Source organism: Brachycentrus maculatus, unplaced genomic scaffold, assembly GCF_059751285.1.
Source record: "Brachycentrus maculatus isolate JH-2025_06_01 unplaced genomic scaffold, ASM5975128v1 h1tg000533l, whole genome shotgun sequence".
NCBI classification, from domain to species: Eukaryota; Metazoa; Arthropoda; class Insecta; order Trichoptera; family Brachycentridae; genus Brachycentrus; species Brachycentrus maculatus.
The window spans coordinates 38,705-59,472 of NW_028281279.1; the positions used below are offsets into that span (position 1 = coordinate 38,705).

The 20,768-nt window shown below is 32.8% G+C and overlaps 1 protein-coding gene across 4 annotated transcripts; it reads right to left on the reverse strand.

Annotated features, from left to right (window-relative positions):
* Nucleotides 1-1,533: 1,533 nt before the first annotated feature.
* LOC148301650 (cytochrome P450 4C1-like) lies at nt 1,534-17,244 on the reverse strand. Of its 4 annotated transcripts, none has more exons than XM_088272929.1 (11): nt 17,167-17,244; nt 15,887-16,098; nt 12,960-13,066; nt 11,625-11,715; nt 9,627-9,812; nt 8,284-8,353; nt 7,264-7,469; nt 5,760-5,911; nt 4,709-4,955; nt 3,085-3,264; nt 1,534-1,879 (listed from the first exon to the last, which is right to left on the reverse strand). In XM_088272929.1, exons 2-11 carry the CDS (start codon nt 16,089-16,091, stop codon nt 1,710-1,712), a joined length of 1,614 nt encoding a protein of 537 aa, XP_088129055.1. In that variant the 5' UTR covers nt 16,092-16,098; nt 17,167-17,244; the 3' UTR covers nt 1,534-1,709. The 4 variants fall into 4 exon arrangements, with proteins under 4 accessions (XP_088129055.1, XP_088129056.1, XP_088129057.1 ...); XM_088272930.1 differs by lacking the exon at nt 17,167-17,244 and adding an exon at nt 16,305-16,402; XM_088272931.1 differs by lacking the exon at nt 17,167-17,244 and adding an exon at nt 16,231-16,295.
* Between the last annotated feature and the right edge of the window lie 3,524 nt (nt 17,245-20,768).

The following is a 20,768-nucleotide window of genomic DNA, read 5'->3' on the forward strand; positions in this document are numbered from 1 at the left end:
TTTAAGCAAAAAATCAAATGTTACCTGGGTTTAAAGAAAATCAAGTTGCTGGCTTTCGATTATTCACCTTAATTAACTCTCCAGCATTCGATTTTGTGATTTAAAAAAAAACAGAAATCTCATTTAGAAACACAGAACTGTTTATAAATATCAACAGACTTTTCGTTCAATTTGAAAACGATCGACGATCACTCCTTTCAAGAACGTCATAAATCAAAAATCGCCAATTTTCAGTTGTGCATGTTTTCGGAATGCCCAGAAAATGTACTATATCCCAGCAAAAGAGACATTTTTTAAGCTTAATATTTACCCGCCACAGGACAGAAAATGTTGTTTTTGAATTTTGAAGAAAAGGCATTGTTTAATTATTTTTTAAATATACTAAATATTTTTCAAATGGAGAAAAAACCCTCAGGTCTTACCTAAAAAGATTTGTTGCACAGTAAAAAGTTCAATAAGTGACTTGATATTTATTTTTAATATATGTTATATTTTTAAACTTTAAAAACGTTCTCCTGAAATTCAAGCTTTTTTATTTATGACGTTCTTGAAAGGAGTGAGCGATTTGTGTTCTATGTTTTATGTCATCAATATTTAACCATGAATCACCTACCTCTTATGTTAACTCTATATGAGTTATCACGGATTTTATTTTGCATAGCTCCTATCCCAATTTTCTAGATAACGCTCCTAGGAAACAACATAAAAAAGTATATATAAGTATTAATGATCCATCAAGCTTTATTTGGTAATGGTCCAGGCTTTTTTAAACAAAAAAGGTCCCGCAACTCACTTCAGGCCAAGCTTTTTACTAAAAGAAAATACTTCATTACAATACCATACTTTATCATTCTGATGAATTATTACGTGAGCGCAAACATTGTTGATTATGAAAATTTAAAAAATTAATCCGTGGAAAAAGGTGCCAGAACGCCGTTCCACCTCGTTACATGGTAAAAAGCCCTAGTATGGGTTAAAATAACCGGGAAAACAAATAGGTTTGGTAAAATTTGTAGTCAATTTCAAATAACAACATGCATCGAGTGGTCTATTTATTAGCTACATTGTGCTAGCTATATAATGCTATATCGGTTAAACACAATCCATATTTATTAGCTACATAATGCTACATCATTTAAACTGCTACATAGAATATTTATTAGGTACATAATGCTACACAGCATATTTATTAGCTTCATAATGCTACATCAGTTAAACACAATCCGTATTTATTAGCTACATAATGTTACATCAGTTAAACTGCTACACAGAATATTTATTAGCTACATAATGCTACACAGCATATTTATTAGCTTCATAATGCTACATCAGTTAAACACAATCCATAGTTAAATCCACAGTTGTGTCAGGTTGGGTTAGCATCGTTTACTCTTGAGGTAGAGTTTCTGGGTTCGAACATACTCTACCACAATTTGATACCTATTTTTGACGATGAGCCGCTTAGGCTCACATATATAGCATGAAATTGCAAATATTTTGTGAGTATTTTTGTAAATAATAAAAACACAAATATTTTACAATTAAATTGTATACTTTATTTAATATTTAATGGTCAAATGCAAAAAACACAATGAAATTTTATAATAATAAAAATAAGGTTCATTCGTTATAGTAAATATGAGGTTAACAATATTTGATGAAAAAAATTATCAGTTACCATTTAATTTTTCTTATTACTACTTATAAACTTAAAGGTTTGTATTCCTTCTGGTAATCTTGACGCGATAACCGACTTCGCTTTTCAGAGATATATCGACTGCCTTGGGAAGATCTTCAATCGTCAGGTCACAATAGAACTCCAGCTTTCTCAGCGCGTGGATTGCAGCAGTCTTTACTGAATTTTGGCCATATGTTTGACCTGTAAATAAAATAAAATAAATCATGCAAAATGTCAAGAAAGGTATCTACAATTGTACCGTAGAACTTGAACTTTGATGTGTTACTTGAGCCCAGTACAAAAAAAATCTGTATTTGATCTACTATAATGAACGTATCGTGACAATGAGTGTCACCTGTCAGGGAAACAATGAATCAAATCGATACGTTCATTATTGTAGACCAAATACAAATCCAAATATTTTTTTATACTGGGCTCAAGTAACACATCAATGTTCAAGGAGCCCCGTTCTACGGTACTGTTAAAGTCATTTAATTCGTAAGAATGACGTCTAATCATATATTTTTTCCCGTTTCATTCACTAAGTAAATATTTATTACATTTGTGCAACTCGAAATCAATAAAAAATATTACAATGGATAACCTTTCCTTTCAAACCTTTATCCACACTCGATGGTGCATAGGTCACTGCATCATATAAACGCAGTGTTATCTTGATCGCTAACACAGGAAGGAAAAGGTGATTAGCCCTCCGCTTCAGGTATCAGTCCAGGGCAATATCGAATAAATTTTTGAGCGTGAAATCACTTTTATTTTTTTGAATTTCCCACTGGAAATCGAATCTGGGACCTTCAGTACGGTAGCCGAGCGTGCTAACCCCGGAGAAGCGCGGAGGCTTTTTGCCACTACGGAGGCGGAGATACACATAACAAGGAAAAAAGGGTCGATTTAAAAATATCGCTCACTCCTTTTAAGAACGCCATAAATCAAAAAACTTGATTTTTCAGGAGAACGTTTTTAAAGTTTAAATTTATAATACAATGTATTAAAAATATATATCAAGGCACTTACTGATCTTTTAACTATGCAACAGCTCTTTTTAGGTAAAACCTGAAGGTTTTTTCTCCATTTGAAAAATATTTAGTTTATTTAAAAAAATAATTAAACAATACCTTATCTTCAAAATGCAAAAACGACACTTTCCGCCCTGTAGAGGGTAAATATTAAGTTAAAAATATGCCCCTTTTGCTGGAATATAGTACATTTTCTGGGTATTCCGAAAACATGCACAACTGAAAATTAACGATTTTTGATTTATGACGTTCTTGAAAGGAGTGAGCGATATATTTGCCTAACGACTTTGTCGACTGGTTGAATATAAATATATGTATACATATTTTTTTACGGTTGATTTATCTTTTTTCTAAAGAAATTGTGAGCATTACCGATGCAATTCCTTTGTCCAGCGCTGTAGGGTAGATATGAAAAGGGCGGCCTTTTCGCCACCTCCTCGGGGGTAAATCTCTCCGGTTTGAAGGAATATGGATCCTTCCAATATTTAGGGTTGTGTTGAAGGAGATAGTTGCTGATGAATAGGCACGTACCCGCTGGCAATGTCACGTCTCCTGTCAAATAATCATTAATTTAGTACTGCAATTTTTTATTTATTAAAAATCAATTTCAATAAAAAAATATACTACAGTGTAATAAATAAATAAAAACCCTTATCCGCACCCCAATGGTGCATAGGTCACTGCGTCATATAAACGCAGTGTTATCTTGATCGTTTTACGTATGAAGGAAAGGTGATCAGCCCTCCGCTTCAGGTACCAGTCCAGGGTAGTATTGAATAAATATTACAGTGAAAAAATCACTTATATTTATTTTACCCCCCTTGGGAATCGAACCCGGGACCTCCAGAACGGTAGCCGAGCGTGCTGACCATTACACTACGGAGGCGGACAGTGTGGCACAACATTTATCATTAATCACCCGATTGGAAGATGTTACATTTACACTCAGACCTCGCTTTGTGTCGTTTCACTTTACGTTTTTTTGAAGTTGCGTCGTTACTGAATTATCATTTTTATGATAATTATCATTAAAAAAAAAAAGATTTTTTCAACGTATTTTTTTTTATCAATTAACGGTTTTATCTGAAATTCTAAACCAGAACATATTAAACATTGAAAAATACGATAAAATAATGTATTAAATCGTTTTAAAAGTTTATGCTTTGTCAAAATTCAGTAATTATTATTTTTTATGATTCATTTTCGCTGTACGTCGTTGTGTTGTTTTTTTTTTCATTATTATTCAGAGAATTTTCTAAAAGGTAATTTCTCGCCTGGTAAATTTCAATTTGCGTCGCGGTATTATAGGTCTTAGTGTATTGCAAATGGCGTCGTACGTTCATCGTATTTGACATTTCGCTCACTCCTTTCAAGCACGTCATAAATCAAAAATCGTCAAATTTCAGTTGTGCATATTTTCGGAATGCCCAGAAAATGTACTATATCCCAGCGAAAGAGGCATTTTTTTAACTTAATATTTACCCGCTACAGGGCAAAAAGTATTGTTTTTGCATTTTGAAGAAAAGGCAGTGTTTAATTATTATTTTTAAATATACTAAATATTTTTCAAATGGAGTAAAAACCTTCAGGTTTTACCTAAAAATACCTGTTGCGCAGTAAAAAGTTTAATAAGTGGCTTGATATTTATTTTTAATACATTGTATTATATTTTTAAACTTTAAAAACGTTCTCCTGAAAAATCAAGTTTTTTGATTTGTGACGTTCTTGAAAGGAGTGAGCGAAATGTCAAATACGATTGACGTACGAGAGGGTGATTAATTTTGTGCCATCCTGTAGAAAGCATGTATATTATTATTCGTCTTTGCGTTATAGTCAGGTCCCCCCGACATCAACTTCACTTGAGAGTAGTTGTCTCTGTTTTGGGCAGCTCCTAAATAGAGCCTCAGTATACTCGAATTTTATTTAAGGTGATCAAGTTTGCGCCGCGTCTAAGAAAAAAAATATATCGCCAGAATATGGTTATGAAGTAACTTACGATGTTTCATATAAAAATCTGCTCTCAAGTCTCTCATTTGAATAGCCCCCGTCGGGAACAGTCTCATCGTTTCTTTGTAGCAGTAATCCAGGTAGGTGTATTTGGCAAGGTCTTCGGTCGCGATGTCACCGTCCAAATCTCCGCTCGATAGTTCCTTGATCTCCTTCCACACCAGATCCTGGCAGCGCTTGTCCATCCCCAACAGTGTCAACAAGGAGCCCGTCATCGTCGCTATTGTATCCGAACCCTGGAGAAGAGTGAAAAAGCCATTGATGTTTACCAAATGTCCTCCTGTTTGGTGAAAAATAGAGATCACCTTTCCTTCATAAGTTAACAATCAAGTGAACACTGCATTTATATGATGCTGTGCCCTATGCACCATTGGAGTGCGGATAAGAGTTTGGATGACTTAGGGCATGGGTGCAGCAGAACAAAGTAAGATCGGAACAGGGTTGCTGCAACTTCTTGCTCTGGAAGTGGGGGAAAAGGAACAACCCTGATTGTTAGTGTGGATTGTGGATTGTGATTTTTGCGCGGTATGATGGATAATCCTGAAATTATCCGGAGCATTGGTCTGTATGTTCCCAATAGGACAGCGTCGACATAGATTGTTTTCCATTCCTATATACAGGACACATAGTGGATGATTGCCAGCTCAAAGGGTTTAGTGGTGACCTTCGGGATATCCATGAGGCGACCCCGGAAGCGGTGGACTGGCTGACAAGACTGAAGCCAAGCCCATAAGACGCGACCCATGGGGTGAAAAAGAAGTCGGAGCCACACAAAAAGTAAAGTGAAGAAAGGACACCGTAACAATTTTTCTCAAGTCTACATTTGACCTGATAATGGAATGATTACTCCAAAACCAGTAGTCATGAAGTGTTTTAAGTGGTATTATGTACACAAAGTGAATGATGAATGACAAGGAGAGTATTGTATTACCACACCACAAAGGAAACAACAAAACAACCATTTTAATATAAAAATATAGAAGTTTTAGCCTATCAATTATAAATTGAGGAGGCAGATTTTTAGAGGGGGTGATGCTCACCGCGCCATAAACGTTATTGAATTCATCAGCAATTTCATCGATTGTGCAATACCCACCCATGGTAGCATCTACCATCAAGCTGAATATAGATTTGGTAACATGCGTTTTCTGAACATCGACATCTTCGAAGTACGCGGATGGCTCTTCCTCAACTAAAACCAAAATGCAACAATCATTTTATAATACTCTAGTAGAATGTTCCTCTAAAACTGAAGCATAAATAATCCAAAAATAATTAGGCTTAGAAACATTTGAAGTAAAGAAAACTTGAGTAGTGTGTACTGTACCATTGTTCACTCCTTACTACAGTATGACATTGTTGGATAGGGGGAACTCATAACAACGCCTTGACCCCTATTTAAACAGTTCAGAGAACAATCATACAAGTCATTTTTAAAATAAAATAAAATAAAAAAAATATCCGACAACACAATTATTTTCAACATTTGTCCCAAAAGTAGAAACCATTAAAAAAACAGTAATTCTTTAACCCTAAAAGAGTAGAAAATAGTTAAGAGTTACCAAAATGACTTCAATCAATTCCAAAAGAACTATATTTGGAAACCAAATTCCAAAATTGAAGAATTTGAAATTCTAAAAAATAAATTAATTTTTAATTAATGTTTTACTTAGCAAATACTAATATTTCTTAAAATCTACTGTGACACTGTATTTCTAAAATTTAGAATTAGATCCACATACGTTTTTGAAAATGATGCGGAAAGCATAGAAACACGTGTCACAGTAGATTTTAAGAAATAGTGGTATTTACTAAGTAAACCATTAATTCGTTCATCAGATTGGTGTATTTCGTTTATAGCTTCTGCATATCTCTCTATTTCTTACCATTTTAGTACAAAATGTAGTCCAACCCATGTGAAAATTTCGGCGCTACCGAAACTGTTTTCCCATAATGATATATATGAAATGCACCGTCTGAATAGTTACATAGACAGTGCTCGCGCAAACCGGTAGAAAATCTAAACCCGGACCCGTGTCTGAAACCGGGACAATCCCGGTCAAACTGGGACGTATGGTAAGCCTTAAAAAGCAATGAGTGTAAAAAAAATCTGAACTAAAAAAAAACTAGATAATATATCGCTCACTCCTTCCAAGAGCGTCATAAATCAAATATTGTGATTTTTCAGATGAGAATATTTTCGAAATGCCCAGAAAATGTACAATATCCCAGCAAAAGAGGCATATTTTTAACTTAATATTTACCCGCTACAGGGCAGAAAGTGTTTTTTTTTTGCATTTTGAAGAAAAGGTATTATTTAATTATTTTTTTAAATATGGTAAATATTTTTCAAATGGAGAAAAATCCTTCAGGTTTTACCTTAAAAAGATCTGTTAACAGTAAAAAGTTCATAAGTGGCTTGATATTTATTTTTAATACATTGTTTAAACTTTAAAAACATTCTCCTGAAACATCAAGTTTATTGATTTATGACGTTCTTGAAAGGAGTGAGCGATATGTCAAACCAAAACATTCCGTACTCACTTTTCTTGGTGTCGATGGAAACATTTTTCATTTTAGTAGTTTTGTCGTTGAGAATTTTCAAAGCTCGTCCTTTTATCGAATCGTCGAAAAAGGAGCGATATCTTGCACTTCCGTCAAAGAAAATTTGTCCACTTTTGAAGCACTTATAGACTATATCTGACCTCAGCCATATTTTACACATCCTTTCGTGGGCCAATCTTGCTGCCCTAAATCAAATTATAATATTCTTTATATTACAAATTAAAAGAATACTTCAATAAAGAGAGAATTTATAATAATAAAAAAATAAACGCAAATGATTATTAACAAACGTCATCAAATCACAAGTTATTCATCGTTTGATTTAAAAGTTGGAGCCAACGTTGCATTTGAATATCCGCACATTTTAATATCCTGTAACTAAAGACTGTCTCCATGGTGTAATGGTTAGCTTATGTGACTGGGTGGAGTTTGAGAATAGCGGGAATATGGAAAGCAAGGATTGGGAATATAGAAATAATATATTATTTGTTAGGCTATTAATCGAATTTAAGTTTTTTTAAATATAAATTTTCAGTGTAATTCATTATTTTACCCTTATATGATACTCGGTGTAACAATTTGAGTTTATATGAGTTGACTGAGTGATTTTATCCATTATGTGATTCGCGAATTCAGAAAAAGAATTACTAACAATACCGCTACGATGCCCTTAATCGTTATTTTTCTCGCTGTTAACCTACATTTTTTAAATCACAATCCCTTCAAAAAAATTAATAAATTCCATATTTTTCCAACAACTCTATTTTGCTAACTTATAATCCTACCTACCTCATTAAGTAAAGATGATTATTTATTTAGTTTCCACAACTAGTCGTTACAATATAATACACAAGTGCCAAAAAACAAGTGTTTTATTTATAATTTAATCATGTTTTACCACAAAGTGAATGCCGAAAAAATAAATAACTTTGGTTCGTTGATATAATGCCCTGTGCAGTGATCTGAACAAGTATTATTTAGTTGTTTTAAAACACTTACCTCGGGACAAATTGCAATAAGTGATCCTTATTTCCTTCGTAAAAAGCGGGTTCCCAATCAAATAAATCCTCTACAATGTAAAAATTCATAAAAAAAATTTATTTCATTAGTTGAATCGTCACAATATATTTTATAATGATGCTGAATGCATCAAAACACGTTTGAAAAATAGTGGTATCTATGTGTTCAATTGCTAAATTACACTTTTAAAATTTATATAAACTTTTTGTATAGAATATAATCGCTCACTCCTTTCAACAACATCATACTATACCACCTTGATCAAAAATATACCGGAATTTGTTCAGAAAATTAAAAATACAAGATTATTCATCAAAATCGATATTGTTCCCTTCAAAGTACTTCCCATCGACTTCAACGTACTTATGCCAGCGCTTGATCAATTTTCGAAACATTTTCGATATGGCCTTCAGAGACATCTTCGATTTTTCCATGACCTCGTCTCGGATGCTGTTACGCGCTCCAGGAGCGGTTTCTTGAATCGACCAAATAGGAAAAAGTCGCAGGGAGCCAATTCAGGTGAATTCAGTGGTTGTTGGATGGTATTCATTCCGTTTTTAGCCAAATGGTCACGGATAACGATAGCATTGTGCGCGGTGCAAGATCAACGAGTTGTTTGCCCACAAATCGGGTATTTTTGGCGAATTGCTTCATCCAAACGTCTTGAACGGATCCAAAAGCGATGTCTAACTTCTCTGCCATCTCTTTGATTCTCAATTTGCGGCTTACGGTCATCCATTCTTTGATTTTGTTAATATTTTCATCGGTTTTCGATGTCGAAAGCCTACCATTGCGTTCATCATCGTTGATGGACTCATGGCCACTTCGGAAACGTTCGTTTTCTTCATAGTATCGTTGCCGAAACACTTTTCTAGCATTTTCAATGTCGTCGCACCGCTAAAACCGCAAAATTTAATACAAACTCGTTTAAATTCCATTCCATTTTACAAAATTGTCAAAAATCGAAAACACGCAGATGTACTCAATACGGCGTCTACAAATGTCAAGCTATCGAACTGAAAATGTCATTGACTATCAATGACAGATATCAAATCGGGTGACTGAGAACGCCACACGGTAGTGATTCCGGAAACTTTTTGATCAAGGTAGTATATCAAAAAACTTGATTTTTCTGGAGATCGTTTTTAAAGTTTAAAAATATTATAAAATGTATTAAAATTAAATACCAAGCCACTTATTATTTGAATGGATGTTTTTGCTGTTGAAATAAGTTTCAAAATTTATTTAGAGAAGTTTGCATAAATAAATATGGAATTATCGTTTCGTTTTTGTTCAATAAAATAATTTTTATATTTTCTTACCACATATGATATCGGTTGCATACCGCCGACATATCGGAGTCAAGTTGGCGTACCCCGTATCACAAAGTTCTTCTAAATTCTTCATGAAATATCTGGAGTGCTTGTTGAAATTTGCCTGAAAACTTTTGACCGACTTCCCACAGAATGAAGGGTTGATAATATTACGGTGGAGCTTCCATTTGGCGCCTACATAAACATATTTTTAAAAAATCACTATTCGTTCATTATTTTCTCTCGTACAAACATTAATAATAACAATAATAATAATTTGGATAATTTGTGTAGCGCCATTTTCGTAAAATACCACCTCAAGGGCGCTTATAAAGACATGGATAATAATAATAATTATAAGATTATGATGATAATGATATAAAAAAAAGGGATTAAAACGTTGTCAATCGATCTGGGGCTGTCGAGTCTGGAGCGGGGAAAAAATGAGCCGACAAATTAAAACGTCTTCCTCTTGATCCCATGGGCTGGAGAATGGCCAAGGTGTTGGGTAGGACGCCTTCCTGAACGACGGTCGTCACGCTGTAGGGCAGCTTGTTGATCTCCTCGTCATTGTGGATGGCCAACAATTAAGTTTTAGTATTTTTACTCTTTTGAACAAATAACGGTACCGTAGAACGGGGCTACTTGAACTTTGATGTGTTACTTGAGCCCAGTACCAAAAAAATATTTAGATCTGTATTTGGTCTACAATAAGGAACGCATCGACATGATTCATTGTTTCCCTGACAGATGACACTTATTGTCACGATACGTTTATTATTGTAGACCAAATACAGATTGTTTTTGCACTGGGCTCAAGTAACACATCAAAGTTCATGTAGCCCCGTTCTACGGTAATTCATTGAAGAAATGGAAAATTTATTTATAGCTGAGAGCGGCCATAGCTCTCAGTTTCCGCTGTTTAAAAAAGTAAGTCTGAAGGAAATACAAAGTGAAAAAGAATCAAATCACCGGCTGACCACCGCGGCGGTCGTAGAAGTAACACGTCTTTATACGCCCGTTATTTTAAATTATGTATATTGTACATTTTTTTTATTAACCCTATCCTTATCATTCATCTTTCACTTTACGTAATACCACTTTTAAAAACATTTATTTGTGACTATCGGTTTCAAATGGTTTTTGTTCAGATGTCAAACCGTAATAATTTTATGTATTTTAATGACCAGATGATAGAATGATTATTAAAAAACCGGAAGTCATGAATATATGTTTATAAAAGTGGTATTACACAAAGTGAAAGATGAATGATAAGGATAGAGATAATTATATTACCATACCACAAAGTAAACAATGCTTTAACTATTTCATATTGTATGTAATATAAAAAATATAGCGACCAGCTGCGCGACGAGCCACACGTGTCACCGCGCACATTTTTTTTTTCGAATAAATACTGGATTTTTTTTAAAGAATATTTATAGAGAAAATATTTTTATCTTTTTTTACTCTTTACCATTCAAAAACTTTTGCTTTAACTATTTCATATTATGTGTTATAAAAAAAATATAGCGACCAGCTGCGCGACGAGCCACACGTGTCTCCGCGCACATTTTTTTTTGAATAATTATAGAATTTTTTTTAAAGAATATTTATTGAGAAAATATTTTTATCTTTTTTTAACTCCTTACCATTCAAAAACTTTTTATTTCAAAAACATATATTTATTTCGAAGAAAAACTTTTTTTTTACAATAAAAAAACGGTGTTTAAAAAAACAATTACTTTAAATGTAAAAATGTACAATTACTTCAACCCATCGAATCGAAATATAAAAGTTCCCCATATGTATAAATGATTCAAATATATTTTGTTATAAATAAAAAATGTAAATATATTAAATGAATAAAATAAAAATAAATAAAAATGTTACAAGTGTGAAAATAAAATTGAGTTACAATTTAAAGCATATTGGCCTTTAAAAAAGTAAACCTTAATGAAATATTACGTACATTAGAGAGCCTTAATTCAATGTGTTCATACTCACCCGATAGAGTTACAAGTCCATGGCCCAATGTCTGACTCAGTATTTCATATTTACTTCCTTTGTGGGATGTTTCCTTGCTCATCAAAATACACTACAAAAATAAATTATATAATTATAAATCCTTCTACTTCTTCAAACCCTCATCCGATGGTGCATAGGGCAATGCATGATACACACGCAGTGTTATCTAGAACGTTAACACATGAAGGACAGGTGATCAGCCCTCCACTTCAGGCACCAGTCCAGGGCAGTATTGAATAAGTATTAGAGTTAATAATCCACTTATATTTATTAACTCCCCCGCTGGGAATCGAACCTGGGACGTCTAGTACGGTAGCCAAGGAGGCGGACTGAACTATATATCCATTAGACTTTATTTCCTCATCCGCCAATTTAGAAAAAAATGGTGATAGATGACACTAAGGTGATTTAAGAGAAACAATCACCTTAGTGATTTAAGTTCTTAGTAATACAATCAAAATATTTCAGGTGTATTTTTTATTGTATTTATAAATATAAATATATATATATATATATATATATATATATATATATATATATATATATATATATATATATATATATATATATATATATATATATATATATATATATATATATATATATATATATATATATATATATATAAAATATAAAACCCTTATCGTCAGCCCAATGGTGCATAGGGCACTGTGTCTTATAAACGCAGTGTTATCATGATCGTTTTACACATGAAGGAACGGTGATCAGCCCTCCGCTTCAGGTACCAGTTCATAGTAATATTGAATAAATATTACAGTGAAAAAATTACTTATATTTATTTTTACCCCCCTTGGGAATCGAACCCGGGACCTCCAGAACGGTAGCCGAGCGTGCTGACCATTACACTACGGAGGCGGACAATAAATATATGTGTATATATATATATATATATATATATATATATATATATATATATATATATATATATATATATATATATATATATATATATTTATATATTTATATAATAATAATAACTCTTTATTCCAGCTGACTAAGTGGTGGGTGCAATACTTAGTCAGCTATATATGTTACAATATATGTATGCCTATATGCCATATATGCCTCATATAAATTTATGAGGCGAATGTTAGTGGGAAAAGAAGCAGAGGAAGACCGAGAAAAATATGGCACGATCAGGTATGCCAAATACTTGAAAGTGGTCAGGTTAGGAGTCGTAACAATCGGCGGGTATGTATGAGAAGATGCATGAACGTGGAAGAGGCGAAGAATGTTTGCAAGGACAGAGTGGTGTGGCGTGATGGTGATTTTTTTATATGTATATATATTCACCTGAAAGTCTTCAGGCTCCGATATAACAACCGCAAATTCTTGTCCTAACCAAATTCTCCAAAACTCTCCATACTTTTTTTTCAAAACTGTAAGGTTTTCCAGCATCTCTGAAATAAGTAAAATGCATTTTAAATAAAATCCAACCATATTACATAGGCAGAGAGTGTTCCTGATTACAAAAATATTAAAATTTTTTGACATCTCATCAAAGATAAAGAAGAATATGAAAGTCTGGGCATGTACGGGGCTGACAACCGTCATAGGCTGGTTTAAGTGATCACTTTACACACGTATAACATTAACCAATTCTACCCATTATTGACAACCACACTGCTCAAATTCTTGGAAGTTTTATATATATGAACCAATTTTGAAACATTGTTCTTGAATCACTGGAACTTCACTAGAGACATCTATTGGAGAGATGAAAAGAAGCTTTATATTGAGCAGAAACTATTTTATTAGTATGTGAGGTCCGAATCCTGGATTACCCGCCAGAAAATATAATTTTCATTTTTATTATTTTAGCTTTTAATTTGACCAGATAATTTATTTACAACATTTTGAGTGTGTTCCAAATACTTGTTGACGAATATCTCCAATTATAGGAGTTATTATTTTTTGACATTTCATCAAAGATGATGAAGAATATGGAAGTCTGGGCATTTAAGGGGCTGACGACCGGCATAGGCTGGTTACATGTGTTACATGTTACATGTGTGTAAAGTTATCACTTTACACACATGTAACATTCACCAATTCTACCCATTGTTGACAACCACTACTCAAATTCTTGAAAGTTCTAAATAAAAGTTTTTTTCATTATCTTTATTGTTTGTAACTACCAAAAGATAAAACCAAATGTTATTTGTGTGCTTTGATTAAAATCCTTTTTTATTCAAAAATGAAACTGATTCTTACCTCTAAATATTCAATAGGGTAAAATTATTAACATATTATTTTTTGACATATTAAATTTTAAAACATTAAATTACTCTCACCAAAATATGTTTTATTTTAATAAAAAAAAATAAAAATATACATTGAGGATTTTTACGGAGTGTGTGGAAGTTTTATTTATTTTTTATTTTGCCATTAATCAGTTGAATATTTTTTCAATGTATTAATACATTTTTATTTCTAAAAATGAAAAATATCTGGCTCTCAGGCTAAAAAAGGTTCGCCATTCCTTAGATTCTAAACATTATAAAAATCCCCAAGGATGTTTTTAATAAAATATATTTTTTTGTATCTTCATAAAGGTCAAATAAAATAAATAAGCCTACGAATCGTAAGCAAGAACCGGTTTCCAGAGTTAAAATTTATATATTTAAATAACGTGTTTATTTAAATAATGTGTGTTTCTTAAGGAAAAAATATCAAAAATATATTTTTATCATTTAACAAACAAGTTTAAAAGATGTGTTGCCTGTTAATTAATTTGTTTGTTAATTTTTTACGATTCCACGTGCAAAAAGAGAAAAAATCGAAATTTTATTTTTTAAAAGGGGTTAACCCGCAAAGCCTCTATTAGAGGCTTGTCTGCAGGTGGGATAGTAAGAATAGGGAAGGTAAATGTGAAAAATACATCACAAACACCCAATCGTAAATAAATATTTCTCGAATTTATTTTGCACTTGGCGGAAATCGAGCCCACGACTAGTCTAAGTCGAGTGTCTACCCAACTACGCCACGGCGCCTGTCAATTAATTTAACAATGTGCAAAAGTAATATATGGGGTTTTTCTTTTCTTTTTGTCTCATATTTTTTGTACGCATGTTTTTTGTAGAAGGGGCGATTCTTGTTTAAAATGTGTAATTCGCTCACTCCTTTCAAGAACGTCATAAATCAAAAAACTTGATTTTTCAGAAGAACGTTTTTGAAGTTTGAAAATATAACACAATGTTTTAAAAATAAATATCAAGCCACTTATTAAACTTTTTACTATGCAACAGATCTTTTTAGGTTAAACCTGAAGGTTTTTACTCCATTTGAAAAATATTTAGTATATTTCAAAAAATAATTAAACAATACCTTTTCTTCAAAATGCAAAAACAACACTTTCTGCCCTGTAGCGGGTAAATATTAAGTTAAAAATATGCCGCTTTTGCTGGGATATAGTACATTTCCTGGGCATTCCGAAAACATGCACAACTGAAAATTGACGATTTTTGATTTATGACGTTCTTGAAAGGAGTGAGCGATATAGGGTTTTCCTTTTCTTTTTACCTCATATTTTTGTACGCATGTTTTTGTAGAAAGGGCGATTCTTGTTTAAAATGTGTAATTGTCTTTATACTGCCGTCTTAGTTTAGGTAGTCTGAGCAAAAGAGAAAAAATTAAATTTATTATTTAAGTTTTGTTATTTTAACGCTTACTTTGTAAACACTTGACAGTTGCCAAATATCGGGAAGGCAAATGGTCCGGGCAACAAATGTCAAAATATTAATTTTTGTTTGTTTTTTAATAAAATACAACTTAGTAGACTCAAAAAACATGTGTTTGATTTAAAAATTAATACATAAATCAAAACGGAGTTCTACAAATTAAAAGCCAAATTAATAAATAAATTAACAATTAATAAAAAGTGTAAATCCCTCTCCAAGCACAAGAGCTTAGTCTCTTTTTTAAAAAGAACTGCGTAGTTAATTTTAAGTTTGTAAAAATAAATGTCTAAAAAATTAATTAAACCATTAAAAAAACTCATGTAACTGTCTTGAATAAATAAAAATGTATTTTTAAAAAACGCAAAAATGCATAAAATCAACTTGTAGTAGGTACCAAAAAAAAACACTTTGAGTGATTCGTGTTTAAAAGTTGTAATCCTTTATAGGTACTACCGTCTTAGTTTAGGTAGTTTAGAAATGGTTCAATGTTGACAAAAGCTTGTTAAATTTAAAATTTATGATTTAGATTATATCGCTTACTTTGAGGATCGGTAAACACTCCAAGATTATGACAGTTGCCAAATATCGGGAAGGCAAATGGTCCGGGCAGTTTGAAACTGAGGATATAAAGCTTTCGGCGACTCCACAACCATTGTATAAACCACATCAGCCCCACGACGGCCAGTGCCTTAATCACCAGTAATGGATAAGGGTTGGGTGGCAAAGAGGCTGCAGCTACTGCCATTTTGAATCTGAAATTAAATTTAATTGATGAATTGATGCATGCATGTGTAAGTGTCGACGAATATTTGCAAAGACAAAGTGCATGGAAGTGAAGAATGGACTTGGAAAATTAAAATAATAATAATAACGCTACTTAATACAATATAAAAAATAATTTTGGGATCCGTAATAGAGTATCGATGAATAATGGTTGAGTGGAAATACGATGACTGACCATTCTCTGTAAATGTCTGCACTATTCCGTGTCTGTCTGCTGTGCTGGTGGGGGTTGTGGGCGTCTGTGTACCGGCCAACGTCGGATCGGAATCGGATCTAGCTGACTAATTTAACTAAATACTTATCCCTTTCACTGCCTATACCGGGGTTCTTCTAGAAAATTTGGTGACGGTCTTACAATCTTGTATTTATTTAGATTGGCAGTGACAGGGATATTGAAAGCTTTTAAATGTTAATTCACAGTAAAATCCGGATGCATCTTTATGTTGTCTCACATTTTCAATAAATTTCGCAACATAGTTATAAAAAAAATTGTTTTGCAAGAGCAGATCAGTCAGGAAGCCTAGATGCTTCTGTATCAGATCTGGGAATGCGGTAGGACAGCTTTCAGTATAAAAAATAACAAAAATATATTATAAAAAGTGCGAGAAAAACCAAAACATTTCTACAATGTGAGCTACGAAACACTTTAATGTATAAAACATAGTTTTTTCACTTTTATTTCATTTGACTTTTGACTCTGTTTGATTAGATTGGTGCCGGAATGTCACCAGTTTGATGATGTCGGTAACAAAAATCCGGTGAATGGTCAAATAAAATAAAAGTGGTAAAAAACTGCATAGTTTCTGTTTTATTTTATTCTATAAAATGCAGTTGGAGTAAGAAATATCAGTACAAAACTTAAATCTAAAAATGCAGTAAATTCTTTTTAAAAGTTTTTAAGTTTTTAAAGTTCAGAAAACTGCGTTCTTAATTTTCAGATTGTACAAGTAGAAATGTGAAGAAAATTAATTAAAATTAAATAAATAAAAACTTTTGTAACCATACTAAATAATTTAAAAAAATATGGGTTTACTCACTACTTCAAAACACTTCTTGCCTGTTTCACAGAAATTTCACTCTGATATGTAAGTTTCTTCCACACAAATATAAGGGCCCGTGAGATAAACAGGTATTTTTCTGACAAACCTGTTTTGAATATTTTTCTTTTATATGTTTTCGTCCGCCTCCGTAGTGTAATGGTGAGCACGCTCGGCTACCGTTCTGGAGGTCCCGGGTTCGATTCCCAAGGGGGGTAAAATAAATATAAGTAATTTTTTCACTGTAATATTTATTCAATATTACCATGGACTGGTACCTGAAGCGGAGGGCTGATCACCTTTCCTTCATGTGTAAAACGATCATGATAACACTGCGTTATAAGACACAGTGCCCTATGCACCATTGGGGTGCGGATAAGGGTTTTAATAATGTTTTCCTTACCGTATATTATATTATTATTATATCATATCATGATGAAGATTCAGAGGTGATTCACAAAGCAATTATTCCTTTTTTAAAGATCAAATTACCTTAAAATTAAAATTAAATAAGATTAAAAAAAATCAAACACTTTTTCGACAAACTGCTTTTCCTTGGACGTTAGGTATGGTACATACGTCACAATTATTGTTTCAATATTATTTGCATACGAAACAGGTTTAAGATTTAACAATATACAAAAACTCCTCAGAACTATAGTGTTAAAAATGTGTGCTTTTTTATGTACCTATATCTTTTTTATGTAACCAGAAAAAGCCACTGCAATGCGTGGCCGGGTATAACTCGCCGATTAAAAAATAAATGTTTCGTTTCTGCAGATATTCGAGATGAAGACTTACTTCCGATAAAACAGCTTCTTCTTATTATTATTATTATTATAGGCCTTACGGCCTGTTTTAAGAGGGATAAACCTCCTGCGACGTCGATTCCCAGCTATTGGCCCATTTCTTTGGTGGTCTGCCCGGGAGTCGTCTACCATGGGGTTGGCCGTGCAATGCGATGTGGGGGAGTCTGGATGGTTCCATTCTCCTCACATGCGCATACCATTATCTTCTTCGTTGCCTTCCCCACCTAACGACATCTTCGATCTCGCATATTTCCCTGATCTTGGCATTTCTCATCGATCAATCTATCTCGAAGACTCTTGCCTGTTATGCTTCTCAGAGTCTTCATTTCTGACACTCTAAGCGCGTTTTTTTTTAAATAAAACAGCGAGAACATTACATTTCAATCAAAGAGTAATTAAAGATAGTTGCAGCAGTGTTTATTGGAATGTTTGACTTCGGAAAAATGAATCATTAGAACTGAAAGAAGAGTAAAAAAATGCTATACCTATCTCCGCTTGATAATTAACTATGGATCATGAAAAATAACAATTTCTTCTTTTCCTTTCGGTGCTTCTTTTATCAAAAATCAAGTACATCACAAACGATTCTCACAGGATAACAAGATCTAGGAACATTCCGTATTGATAAAGAGTTAAGATTTTCTCTTTACTCGCAAACATAGAATTCTATGTTTGCGATTATCTATTCTCATAGGGTACTCGCAAACATAGAATTCATCTCACGTCATCTCAAAGTCATCACGCACATTTTATTTCAGAATTCGCATTGAAAAAACATTTTTTTAAAGTCCTTACCCTCAATTTTGTCTAGCTTCACACCAGTCTGATGATATCGGTAACGACGAACCCAGTCAATGGTTAAATAAAATATTTGTGAAAAGAAATGTAAACTTTGCATGTTATTTATTATATTAAATGAAGCTCCATCAAGAAACGTCAATACAAAACTTGATATTATTTTTTCACATCTCATCAAAGATTAAGAAGAATATGGAAGTCTGGGCATTTACGGGGCTGACGACCCACGTGTACCATTCACCAATTCTACCCATTATTGACACCCACACTACTCAAATTCTTGGAAGTTCTATATATATATAAACTAATTTCAATAATGGGTAGAATTGGTGAATGTTACACGTGTGTAAAGTGATGGCTTAAACCAGCTTATGACGGTCGTCAGCCCCGTAAATGCCTAGACTTCCATATACTTTTTAATCTTTATGAGATGTCAAAAAATAATATGTAAATAACTCCTGTAATTGGAGATAATCCAGATTTTGGGTACAAGTATTTGGACACACTCAAAATGTTGTAAACAAAACTTGAATCTAACGAAACTGTTTTGGTGAAAATATTTTATGCATTTATGCAGTAACCAAGCCTTCAACAAATTATGCAAATCGTTGAATGTTTGACCAACAGGGTTCATTTCCGATTCACTTTGCGACAAAGTGCTGTCTACTCTCCCATTGGCATGTGTCACATTGCTTTGTACATAATATAACAATGTGCACAGCCAAATTACGTATTTCTTATCCACAAGGGGAGTCTAGGAGACTCAGAGGTTCCATCGAGACACTACTGGCATAAGATCATTCGCCAATCATTAAATTACTAATAATATTATTAATATTTAAAGCATTTACTTTGTGGTTAGTCATTTTTATTAATTTTTTTACAAAAATGCTAATAATATTAGTATATAACTACTCACCGAGATTTTTATGTCTACCGGTTTCGAGACGAGGTTTCGAGACGGTCCTGACGAAGAGACGGGTATGTCTTAACATTATATATTAATATTTTTGTAAAAAAAATAATAAGTAAAATTAATATTGTCTTCGTTGCTAGGCACTCGAATCAAACTTGGCATGATCAAGTATATCAAATTAAAGATGTTCCTGATGATTAACTGTTACTTATTCGAATATCCAATGGATCATTGTCAGACGGGAGGAATGTCTAATTCAACACACTCAACCTATAAATGATTGTATTGTATTAGACTCGTTTTGTGTTTATAACAGCCGATATAATCAATATTTCCATTCGTTATTTTCTTTCGCGAAATTCGCCTTCGTAAATACGTTGTTTTCATAAGTTGGCAACGAATGACGTCACAGAAACGATGGAGTTATTTTAATATTGGTCACATTGCTAAATTATTGGCGGCTCTATTTGTTGATGTCTATGGTCCACCCTCCCACCCCCCCCCCCATATTTGTATAACACAAATGGTTGTGTAGTAGTAAACAAACAATCCACACTACTACTATTACAGCTCTATAAACCATAGACAATAAACCATATGACATCCGATGACGGAAATTTGATGACGTATTCGAACGTACGTTTTTCGTTTTATTCAAATATCTAAAGTTTAAACCTTAATATCTCCCTTACTTCTCTACAGATATCAATAAGAATGTAATCGATGGTCTCATGATTTTTCATATTAATTTATTAGCCAATAATCCAACATCATGACAAAGTTCTATTGGATATCCGATACATCCATCGGTAAACACGGTATACGAACAGTACACACACACTACGGTACGATTTTTTTTTTAAATTCAGAGCATTTTAAGATCAAAACCATAGATCTAATAGTTTTTTATAACGGTTTTTTTCGATACTCTGCATTTTAATATAAATATTTATATTAATTACATATATATATATATATATATATATATATATATATATATATATATATATATATATATATATATATATATATATATATATATATATATATATACATAAATATATTTTCTCAAGTAACAT

What these genes read in the sequence shown, in the direction of transcription:
- LOC148301650 (XM_088272929.1), bottom strand. Translation starts at nt 16,091, where the DNA reads ATGGCAGTAGCTGCAGCCTCTTTGCCACCCAACCCTTATCCATTACTG. An exon ending in CGGAGCCTGAAGACTTTCAG is followed by an intron (nt 11,716 to 12,959) that starts GTGAATATATAT and finishes TTATTTTTGTAG; the next exon opens with TGTATTTTGATGAGCAAGGA. An exon ending in AGATTTTTATATGAAACATC is followed by an intron (nt 3,265 to 4,708) that starts GTAAGTTACTTC and finishes ATTATTTGACAG; the next exon opens with GAGACGTGACATTGCCAGCG.